Genomic DNA, 11,858 nt, shown 5'->3' on the forward strand with positions numbered 1-11,858 from the left:
TCTTGAGTGCTCCACCAAGCCACTATCTTGGTCAGGGAGTGGTGCAGGGACCAGCTGTTTGTGAGAGAAACAGGACCCAGGCTCGATTCTGTCCATGCATCATTTCTGAATGCCCCCGATGGCTTTAGACACATTAATCTAACCCATGCCCCCCGATAGAGGCGGTGGAGATGAAGTCTCCCCCAGTATACTGAATTGTGGCTGGAAGGGGCTACTGCCCTGGGTTTCCTCAACAGTGGATTGAGAAGGCTGTGATCTGTCGATTTGAGCATGCTACGCTTAGGGCATGGTCCACAGGCAGCAGCCCAGAGGATGTTTTGATAATAGGAAGATTAATTCGGTAAACTCAGCCCACTGCGGGGGTGGAGGCTTCTCACAAATCGAGGCCCTCTCCCTGCCCTTGGGGCTTATGTGGAGTTGATTCCAGTGGCAGGACAAGTTGTGGCCACCTGCCCCTTACTGGCTATTTAAGGAGTTAGGGGAAAGAGGGTCTCAAGGGTCGCACCACCGCCCTGGGCAGTCGGCCCGGGCCTGGGGTGCGGGGAAGAAGGGGTGAAGGACCCCCCTGCCCTGGGGAGCCCGGTGGGACGAGGTTGGTAACGGGAAGAGCCCGAGAAGCCTCTTGAGGGCTGGGTTCTGGCGAACGTAACGTAAACGCTCCGGGCCGTGCCCAGCTGCCTCGTCCCACACCCTACAAGGCCTCGCCCGCCCTCTGCGGTGTGCGGCTCCCACCACCGAGCACCGCCGCGCCGCCGCTCTGCGCTTAGCCTAGGACGCCCTCGCGTGGCGGCCTTGGGACACGGCCCGGCGCGGCAAGTCCCACCCCGCCGCCGCAATTGGTTCTCGAGCTAAGGCCTGGATATTTGATTGGCGAACTCGGGCGAGGTGGCGGGACTAGGAGGCCAGCCGTGGACGCTGAATGGTCAGATCCGGGACTGCGGAGCGGGCGCTGCGTCCGTCCGCCCCGCCCTCCAAGGCCGAGCTGGCTACCCACACCCGGTCGGCTGGCGCCGAGGCTGGGATGGCGGCGTCGCGGCCCTGTGCGGACGGCCCCTGTTGCTCCCACCCCAGTGCGGTGCCCAGCGTGCAGCAGACACTGGAGGAGATGGACTTCGAGAGGGGTGAGGCGGCCTCGCGGCCCTGCCGGCTCTCCCCAGGCCCGCGGCCGGGCCTTCGGGGGCCTCACCGACGTGGGCAAAGGAGGGGGCGGTGAACGGGACCCCGAGCTTCCGAGCCTGGCGCGGGAGGACGAGCGGGGGCCTGCAGCTCCCGCGTTACTGAGAGCCTGCCAGCGACCTGGCCCGAGCTCTTGGCCATTAGACACCTCGTCTCGCGTGCAGGCGGGGAAACTGACGCATCGGTTTCGGTAACTTTCCCAAGTGGTGGGGCTGGGCCTGACTCCTCACCTTACCTGGGAGACACAAGCCAGCTCAGGTGTCAGAGAGGGGCCAGGGGAGCAGAATCTGTATTGCACGCGCTCTGAGGGCATGGGGCTTCAGTGGAGGGGACCAGCCCTTGCGGAGCCCCGGTGTGTCAGGCAGTGTACAAGCTTTAGGTAGGGCAAAGAAAGCCCTTCTCACAGACAGCCCTGGAGGCAGGAATGGTATCCCTGCCTATGGGGCCCAGAGAGGCAACTCTTTTGCCCCAGATTATGCTGCTAGTAGGTACAGAGGAAAGCAGGAAACCAAGGTTCCTCTTCTCCGAGCTGGGAACCACTGTGCTGACATGCTTTATCACCTCTCCGTGCACAGGCAGCTTACTCAGTAATAATAACACTACCAAAAATTGCTGGGTAGATACTACTCCTTTATATGCCTTTGTATTTAACTATTACTAGACAATTGTTCCCGCATCTGCTTGCTTCTCTGCCTCTCCTGCCACCCTCCTTTGTGCGCTACTGTAGTGGTTCCCTCAGTGGATCTTTCCATTGTTGTCCTCCTGCAGTGTTTCGTGCTCTCCACACAGCAGCCAGAGCGGCTTTTTGAAAATATGAAATCAGAGCATTCCCATTGTGGCCTACAACGCTCTTTGGACCTAACCCCTGCCTACTCTGCTTCTCTACCCTCATTTTATTTCTCATCCTTTCCTTCTCCTAATCACTATGCTTTAGCCACACAGTTCTTGTTTGGGTTTCTCAAGTAGGCAAGACCTTTTCCTGAGTTAAGGCCTTAGTTAACTTGTCCCATCTCCTTAGAAAGAACTTCCTGCAACCATTAGGCTAGCTGATGCTTTTCCTTCAGATCTCAGCTCAAATGTCATCTCCTCAGAGAGACTTTCCCTAAATACCCCATTCTAGTCGTTCTCAATTGGGGGCAATTCTGCCATTTGAGGGACTTTGGCAATGTCTAGAGACATTTTTGGTTGTCACAACTGGAGAGAGTGCTACAAATATCTAGTAGGTAGAGACAAGGGATGCTATATATACATCCTACACTGCATAGGACAGCTCTCCACAACAGGAATTATCTGGCCCAGCATGTCAGTTGTGCTGCTGTTGAGAAAGATATTTTGCCCTATCGAAAAGTTAGGCCTCTTCTACTCTAGGTTACTCTGATACATCTATCATCTTGCATTCATCAAAATAATTTTTATAATCTGACATTATTTTGTTTGCTTACTCATTTATTATTTCCCACACAGAGAAAAGATCATTATCTATTTTGTTATGTGGACTTTTTTTCTTCAAATCATGTCTTCCTTCTGGATTCATTTTCCTTTTTTCCAAAAGTACATTGTTTAATAGTTTTTTCAGTGAAAGATGCCTCTCCTTGCCCACCAAGCCCCACCACACATACACTTGTGATAGCTTAGCTGAGTATAAAATTATAAAATTCTAGGTTGACGGGGTTTTTTTCCCCTCAATTTTCTGGAAATATTTTTCCTTTATCTTCTTGTATCTGCTACTGCTGTTAAATCTGTTGATAATCTGATTGTTGGTCTTTGATGGGTGATAATTTTTTCTTTTTGTTAACATTAACACAGTGACTGCCACGCTAGAAAAAATTTTTTTCCATGGGGCCATGGTGTTTTATTACAAAAATAGAATAAAAACTTCGAAAACAAAATGATCCTTTCTAATTTAATGAAAAATTTATTTTTTATTGTTTTCTGTACAATTAAATTGTCAATATTAATTGTAACAATAAGAACATCAACAAGTAAGATTTTTACAAACCAACTTCAGGGTTTTGCCCAGGGGGCCACCCATCACATAACATGTATGCTACAGCATGGTAGTTTGAGCTGCCTGCACACCACACGACTCCCAAGGTAAAAAGACGTGTGAGAGTTACATATGCTTCACGAGGCCCCAAGCGCAAAACTAGTGTGAGTTAAATACAACTCACGTAGCAGTTAATGTGTTAAAATGTTCTCTTATTTTTGATATTAAGTCATTTCACCATGCTAGATTTGTTATTATTAATGCTTGGGATTTAGTGTGGTTTTTCATCTGAGGAATCAAGGTTGCCTTTAATTCTGGATAATTCTTAGTTGTTACCTCCTCAAACATTACTTCTCTCCCATTGTATCCAGTTTCTTCCTCTCTCTGGAACTCCTGATAGACAAATGTTGATACATTGTCTTCCATGTTTCTTTGCTGCTCTTTAATATTTTTCTCTAACATAAAAAGAGTATCTGTGATGAACATAGATTAAAAAAGATCAACAAGATATTAGCAAACTAAATTCAACAGCACATTTAAAAGATTACTCACCATAATATTTTTTTCTTTATCATTTTGTGCTGCATTCTGAATTCTAAATCACTAACTCTTCAACTGGATCTGCAATACTGTTCAACCCATTTATTGTTGTCATTTTATTTCAGTGATTCTACTCTTTTTTTTTTCCAGAGGCAAGTTTTGCTCTGTCACTGAGGCTGCAGTGCGGTGGCACAATCACAGTTCACTGCAGCCTCAAACTCCTGCCCTCAAGTAATCCTCCCGCCTCAGCCTCCTCAGTAGCTGGGATTACAAGTGCAAGCCACCACACCCAGCTCAAAGATTCTACTTTTTAATTTACTGACTTTTCTATTTCAGATCTGCCTGTTCTTTTTTTTTTTCCTAATGTTCTGTTGATTTGTGAAGTCTATTCCTTTGTGTTTGTGAATACATTGTTGTTTTAAAGTCTTTTTTAGATTGTGCTATAATGGCTAATTTATGAGGCATGCATTTTCCCATTTGTATTTTTGCTGTCATCTTATGGCAGTAGATTACTTCTTGTTTTGTAATTTTTAGTCTTTGAGCTGCTGAGGGGATCCTCTTTTGTGGGAGAGTCTCACACTGTTTTGGCTGGCATCTGGAGGGATGCTTATGGAGTATTTTTTCTAAGTTACCTCTGCCTGGCCCTTATAGGGTTCAGTTGTCTGGATCACCTTTTATGACAGTCCAGACTATCACAGATTCTTAGCTTGGGGTTTTTGTTTCCCGAAGGTGCAGTTAATAGGCCCCATACCTCCAGGTTGCATAGGTCAGGGTATCTCATTTTTTAGGTTTTTCTCTGCTTTTGCCATCTTCTCACACTATTTGAATGGTGCTTTCTCTAATTTCCTTTAGGTTTCTGTTCAAATGTTACCTCATGAGAGGCCATGCCTGACCACTGCTTATTCTTCTTCCCTGCTTTTCCTTTAGAGCACTTAGAACCAACTTACTTATTTTATAAAATATATAGAATATGTATATAAAATTATATGTATAATTAGGCCAGGCACGGTGGTTCACTCCTATAATCCTAGCATTTTGGGAGGCTAAGACAAGAGGATTGCTTGAGACCAAGAGCTCAAGACCAGCCTGGGCAATAGTGAGACCCTGTCTCTACAAAAAATAAAAAATTGCTGGCATGGTGGCACATGCCTGTAGTCCCAGCTACTCGGGAAGCTAAGGCAAGAGGATCACTTGAGCCCAGGAGTTTGAGGTTGCAGTGAGCTATGGTGATGTCACTGCACTCTAGAGGCAACAAGGCAACAAGAGAGACCCTGTCCCCTTATGCCCCCCAATTATATGTATATAATTATATATAAAATATTTAATATACATAAATATATAACAAATATATATGTCTATTTAGACAATATGTATATAAATAAATATATATATTTGCTTCTTGTCTTTCTCTTTTAATTAGAATGTAAGCTCTATAGGGCCAAATTTTAGGGGGGAATCTTTGATACTTGGCTGATCCCTAGTGCCTAGAACAGCAGTTCTGATAATAGAACACAGAAGATCCCTAGTGCCATGTACATAGTAAGTATTCAGTAAATATTTGCTAAATAACCAAATTGCCTAGGCATGGTAGCTTTCTTGCTGCTCTGCAGGAGGGCAGGGAAGGGCAGGGAAGTAGAGATTCTCCAGTCTCAGTTCCTCTGTGCTATGGGACTTCCTGCCTCCTAACTTGGTGCACAGAGCCTTGCTCTAGCTCCCTGCCATGCACGTGGCCTGCAGCTTTCACTCTAGACCCTCCTCAGGCATTTGCACCAAAGCCCCTGATGTGTGTGTCTAGTTCCAAGTGCCCTTTGGATTCTACAGCTTCAGTACCTGCTCACCACTTTGGCTATGGTTTCCACTTTATGAAATTTCCTTTTCTTGCTTTGAATTTGACTCTAGATTCAAACCTTTCTTTTTTTTTTTTAGAGAGAGAGGGTCTCACTCTGTCTGCCCAGGATGGAGTGTAGTACCCTAATCATAGCTCATTGAACCTTGAACTCCTGGGCTCAAGTGATCCTCCTGCCTCAGCCTCCTTAGCAGCTGGGACTACAAGCCTGTGCCACCACACCCAGCTGATTTAAAAAAAATTTTTTATGGAGACACGGTCTTGCTATGTTGCTTGGTTTCAAGCAATCCTTCCACTTTGGCCTCCCAAAATGCTGGGATTACAGGTGTGAGCCACCACGCCGGCCCAAAATTACTTCATCCAACATTTCTGTGTTTGAAGTGGGAAGAAGGGATTTCTTTGTCTGCCTGATGCTACTGTTCTGATTAGACAAGCCCCGTCTGTCTTGTTCACAGCTATGTCACCAGCACCTATAATAATTCTTGGCACAGAGGAGGTGCTCAATTAATATTTATTGAAGGAACGGATATCCTCCATTTTATAGACTAGCTGACGCTCAGAAAACTGAGGTCAAGAGGTAAAGGAAGCACTAAAGGTCCCCATTCATCTGGCGTTATTCAGTACTTTGGATGCTTTCTGCAGGGATCTGGTCGGCAGCCCTGAATGGAGACCTGGGCCGAGTGAAGTATTTAATCCAGAAGGCAACGGACCCTAGTCAGCCTGACTCCGCTGGCTACACTGCTCTGGTGAGCTGGGGAGGAACACAGAAGACAGAGAAGCTTTAACTCGGGGATACCTGCTCTCTGAGAAGGGGGAATTGATGTTTACCTTTTATCTTCTGTCCCCCTTTCTTCCAGCAGAGTGTCTTTTACACATCATGTGAACCTGGGTTGTTTTAATTAGTGTAAGAGCATTACATCAATTATTTAATTTTACTTTCATAACAATCCTGTGAGGTAGGAATGATCATTTTCCCCATTTTCCAGTTGAAGAAGCTGAGGTTAGAAATGAAGAAGCTTGCCCAGGCCGTTGGGCTGCTAGAGGTGGCACCTGGGATGACTCCAGACCCCTCACTACAGGACTGTGCCCTCACCACTCCCGCACCCTCGTGGCCTGCCTGGCTTCTGCTGTCTGACCTTGGTCTCTGTTCCCTGCAGCACTATGCCAGCCGCAATGGGCACTATGCTGTGTGCCAGTTCCTGCTGGAAAGTGGAGCTAAGTGTGATGCCCAGACCCATGGGGGTGCCACTGCTCTGCACCGGGCCAGCTACTGTGGGCACACTGAAATCGCACGGCTGCTGCTTTCACATGGGTGCAACCCCAGGCTGGTAGATGCCGATGGCATGACCAGTCTACATAAGGTATGCTCCTTCCCCCTTCTGTTCGTGTTCTGAAAGTTGTAACGTGTTCATGTGGAACACATGGAGAGAACAAAAACACATGGAGAAGTATTTAAAATCATTTGTAATCTCAGTGCTCGCCTGTCATCACTTTAGGATTAATGTGTGATTTTCCAGCCTTTTTCCTATGTGTGCAAATTAAAATTAAAATGCACAGTGCCATTTTATTGTTCTTTTCCTTAGTGATAAGTCATGAAGACTTTTCCATGTAATTAGTTTTCTGAAACTTGTACCTACTCTTGCCTGTCCCTGTGGTCTACCTTCTGTGTTGTAGCCAGAGTCATCATTTAATTGAACTCTTTCTAACTGGAAATACTGACGCAAAGTAAACAATTTGAAGAGTACAAAAGGATATGCCATGAAAATGAGTTTCCTTTCCACCTGACCCCTCATCCCTCAGTCTTCTAGACCACCTCCTTCGAGGCATTCACTTTACTGATTTCTTATGCACTGAGAGGTGGTCTCTGCATATTTATGCAATATGTGTGTAAATATAGTCCCCTCTTGCCCCTGCTTGGATCCTCTCCCTGCTTGGATCTTCTCCCAGAGCGATATTTTAGAAAGCAGTTCTGATCATGCCGTGCCCCCACTTGGAATCCTTCAGAGGCTTTCTTTTCCCAAGTCCATAAGCCAGTTTACAAGGTGCGGTAGCTCCAGCCTTCCTCTCCCGTTTTAGCCTGAGCTCTCATCCCCTTTGTCCTGTACACTCAGGCCCTGCTAGTCATTTTTGTTTTATTGAACGTACTATTCTGTCACCCCAGGGGCATACATTACAAGCTATTCCCCTGTCTGGATGCCTCTCCCCTCCCATTTTTCATCTGGCTTATTTCACCCTTCATTCTGGATCTCAGTTTACACATCACACCCCCAGATATCCTTCCCTGATCCCCAAACATGTTTAGCTCACCCAGATGTATGTCTAGCTACGTGCACCCTGGACTCAACTGTTCTTAACTCCACTCTACCTTACAATTCCCTATTTGAGGTCTGTCTCTCTCACTAGAGACAGCTGGGACTTTATTTTGTTTACTGCTGTAGCCCTAGCAGTTAGCACAGGTGCTCAATGGATATGTGCTGAGTGAACAGCTGGACATTGGGTTTGTTTTTTAATCCTTGCCAATTGGATAGGCAGATTGCTTATTTCTTAATGGTCTAAACTGGTGTTGCTCAGGCTTTTTGCTGCTACAGTTCACATGGTGGATATTTACAGGCAAGTTGCTGCTGTGGGTATACCTGGCTGGTGTAACCCACAGCTTGTAGCATTTTAGATGCATCTCCATCTATTTTTCTCTCATTCAGAGAATGAAAACGTGAGGGATATGAATTGTTCTTTTGTGTGTCGTTTTTTAAAATAAACTACTTGGTACTTTACTTTTTGTAAAAGTATATTTGGAATGCATCTCACAACTGCTTACTACATATCACTGCCTGAATTGAGGTACTGAAATTGAGAATCTTGGGTCTGTAGTCACCAAGAAGACCTGCTCGGTAGGTGCAGTGGCTCATTCCTATAATCCCAGTGCTTTGAGAGGCCGAGGCTGGAAGATTGCTTGAGGCCAGGAATTCAAGACCAGCCTGGGCAATATAGCGAGACCCCATCTCTACAAAAAAAAAAAAAATTTAGCTGGGTGTGGTGGCATGGGCCTGTAGTCCCAGCTACTCAGGAGGCTGAAGCAGGAGGATCACTTGAGCCCAGGATCTTGAGGTTGCTGTGAGCTATGATTGCATCACTGCACTCCAGTGTGGGTGACACAGCGAGACCTTTTCTCTAAAACAAAAAAAAAGAGGACCTGTTAAATAAAGATTTGGGTTCAAATTTGGTATAGTAATTGCTATTGGTATTAATTTTGATACTTCTCAAAAGCCACTGTAGTCCATCAATTTGTCTGTTGGGAGGAGTAGGGAATATAGTGGTTACCATAGTTATTAAGAGTTTAGACTTTGAAGTCAGACAAACCTGGGATTCTAAACCACTCTAGCTCTATGTCCTTTCTTAGGCAAGTAACTTATATAAGCCTAAATTTCTTCATCTGTAAAATGAGAATAATGATGGTTCTTACCTCAGAGGATTATTGTGGAAGTTAAATAAGATATCTACATAAATCATTTAACTCTGTTATTGAGGGGGCAGTTATGAATTAATGTCCAGATTGGGGTCATCTGTCTTAAAGAAGAAGAGGAGAAAGCTGGGAACCTGGGCCCCTTTCTTTCCCTGCTCATCTAAAAGTTGCCAAAGGGCAGGGCTGTGCCTGGTGTATCTTGTGCCCAGCGCCTTGTGGATGACATGTGAATGTTTGTGAAAGACGCTTAGAGATCCAAGGTTCTGTGCTTGTTTTAATGTGTAAGTCTGGCCAAAGACAAGAATGGCCACTGGGCAAAGGACACAAGAAAGAAAAACTCAGGCTAATTGCCAGATGGCACTGGGTATTCCACTAGTCTGCATAAAGTCAGTGGGATGTGGTAGGAAATCTACTCAAACAGCCAGTGTCTCTATTTCCACGAAACCTCTTTTTTAGGAGCAAGAGGTCCCCAGAGTGGAGCAGGAAAGAGCAGAGCCCAATGGGGGGCATGCCTTTTGATTTGGGACTCTCTCCACAGGCTGCTGAGAAGGGACACATGGACATCTGCTCCCTCTTGTTGCAACACAGCCCAGCCCTGAAGGCTGTTCGGGATCGGAAGGCACGGCTAGCATGTGACCTGCTGCCCTGCAACAGTGACCTGCGGGACCTTCTGGCCAGCTGAGTCACCACTGTCCTGTCTTGGGCTGCCCTTGAAGGGTACACAGACCAGCTCTCCAAGCCCCTGCCGTGGTCAGCATCCATGCTGCAGGGCAAGAAGCTGCGGTCAGAAGACAGGGGAAGAGCCCCAGTTTGGCTACTGTGGAGGCAAGGGAGTAGGCTCGGTGGGGCTGGAAGTGTCTAAGCCTAGATAGATGATCATATTCTAAATGAGTTCATGTGAGACATCTATCCATGTGGAAAAAATAAAGTTACATCCTTATCTCATCCCACAGACACACACAAAGAAAAATCACAAGATTAAAGATCTAAATATAAAAACTATGTAGGTATTAGAAGAAAATATGAAATATGTGACAAAAGCTGCTTTCTAGCTGAATGACCTTGGCACAAGTCACTTTACCTGTCTGTCCCTCAGTTTCTCATCTGAAAGACGAAAATGACTGTAATAGGGCCTGCCTCAGTCATTGTGGGGACTAAATGAGCGAACATCAGGGGGGCGCTTGAGAGAGCCTGGCACGTGGCAAGCCGAGGAGGGCCTGCTCCCCGGCACCCCACCCCACGGGCTTTCGTGCCCTGATTTCATTACTGTCAGCGGTCTGGTAGGTAGGAAAGTGCTATTGCTTTATTTTGCATTGCTGATGGCTAATCCTAATTGCCTGTTTTCTGTGAACTTCCTGCCCATGCCTATTTTAAAAATGTTTTCCCTTTTATTGATTCATAAGAGTTTATATTCTGGATATTGATTCTTTGTTTTTTTATATATACATATATTTATATACATTTTAAAATCTTTTTTCTCTTTTTCTTTCATGCTTTCACTTGTCTTAACGTGCTGGTATCTGTTCGTGGAAGTTGGTATGGCCACTGGAGATGGCAGTTTGGCAATATCTATTTAAATGTAAATAAGCAGGGCCGATAATTTGATTTCTCTGTAGCTTCCTGGAGAAATGTTCTTCCATGGTTCCAGGGATGTTTATTCACAGGGGCATTTACAGAGACGGGCATTGGAGCATGGGGTGTCATGTAAAAAAACCATGGGGACAGGCTGACTGCTCCCCAGTAGGGAAAGGCTAACACGTCACTGGCGTCAGTGCAGCTGAGCGCGGCGTGTGCGGGTGGAACAAGGGCCGCGTGTGTCTGCAACATGATGCCTTTCCAAAGCACGTCTATAGAAACAGATCGAGTGCTGGAACGTGTGGATGTACATACACAAAATACACAGAGGGAAAGGTGGAAGGACGTACATTAAACTGGTACCCATGGATTTTCCCAGGCCACACAGGCAAGATGTCTAGAGCATTATATTTATGTTTGAATTTTTTTTTAATAAGGAATCTTTTTTTTTTTTAAGTCAGAGTTAGTATCAGTTAGTTTCATGTGGGACAGGCTGGTTTTCTGCTGAGAATTTCAGATGAAGCCTATTAATGCAAAATGCCCTTTTCCTCAAATGTTGAAGGAGGGGAATTTTAGAGTCAGGAGTGGACAGTGGAGTCCAGAGCTAAAGTTTTACTTTTTCTTGTCTGTTTGCCCTCTAAAATTTTAGGTAACTTTCCCTCCTCATAACCAAAAGCAAGAAATCACCTTTGTCTGAAAAAAGTACCCTCAAGCATAAGAACTGAGTTTCTTTAAAAAACTCTGCACTTCCCAAAGTTCTCTCAAAACTTGGAAGCACTTCCAAGAAGCCAGCCCTGTGGGTGGGACCACTGGCAGCCCCTTTGGGGGCTTTGGTCGTTCTCCCTCCCTGTCCTTCTGGTCATCTCTGCTCATGTTATTCTGGTTCTAGAGTCTTATTTACAGGCTATCTGATTTCCTTTCAAAGGTCAAGGTAGAGTTCAAGGCACAGCTGGGTGAAGGGCATGCATGGCTTCTTAAGGAGAATTAGGAGATGTGATGTTGGTGTCTTGAGACAGATTGCTCCTTGGCTGGAGTCATTACATATGGGGACCCGGAGCGGGTCTCAATCTCCCCTTCCCTGCGGAAGGGCACACTCCCTGCCTGGAGAGCATCTGATAGGGACGTGCGTGGGGGGCGTGGAAGACTTTTCCAGAGGCATGAGTACCAACAGAGCAGGCCTGGCTCCTGGTGCTGGGGCAGCGTAATGTGTTGGCTCCCAGACGGTGAGGGAGAAGGGGGGGACCCCGGGAAGGGAGACCACCAAGCACAAGGAG

At 46.1% G+C, this 11,858-nt stretch overlaps 1 protein-coding gene across 1 annotated transcript; it reads left to right on the plus strand.

Moving 5' to 3' along the window:
• Nucleotides 1–1,014: 1,014 nt before the first annotated feature.
• On the plus strand, nucleotides 1,015–10,234 carry ANKRD39 (ankyrin repeat domain 39). The gene is made up of 4 exons (XM_069494689.1): nucleotides 1,015–1,121; nucleotides 6,192–6,295; nucleotides 6,707–6,910; nucleotides 9,548–10,234. Exons 1-4 carry the CDS (start codon nucleotides 1,022–1,024, stop codon nucleotides 9,689–9,691), a joined length of 552 nt encoding a protein of 183 aa, XP_069350790.1. The 5' UTR covers nucleotides 1,015–1,021; the 3' UTR covers nucleotides 9,692–10,234.
• Nucleotides 10,235–11,858: the final 1,624 nt, after the last annotated feature.

Source organism: Eulemur rufifrons, chromosome 19 (genome assembly GCF_041146395.1).
Source record: "Eulemur rufifrons isolate Redbay chromosome 19, OSU_ERuf_1, whole genome shotgun sequence".
NCBI lineage: Eukaryota > Metazoa > Chordata > Mammalia > Primates > Lemuridae > Eulemur > Eulemur rufifrons.

Excerpts from the sequence above, each read along its gene's own strand:
- ANKRD39 (XM_069494689.1), top strand. The coding sequence starts at position 1,022 with ATGGCGGCGTCGCGGCCCTGTGCGGACGGCCCCTGTTGCTCCCACCCC. Across the intron at positions 6,296-6,706 it reads CCGCTGGCTACACTGCTCTG|CACTATGCCAGCCGCAATGG; the intron begins GTGAGCTGGGGA and ends TGTTCCCTGCAG. Across the intron at positions 6,911-9,547 it reads GCATGACCAGTCTACATAAG|GCTGCTGAGAAGGGACACAT; the intron begins GTATGCTCCTTC and ends CTCTCTCCACAG.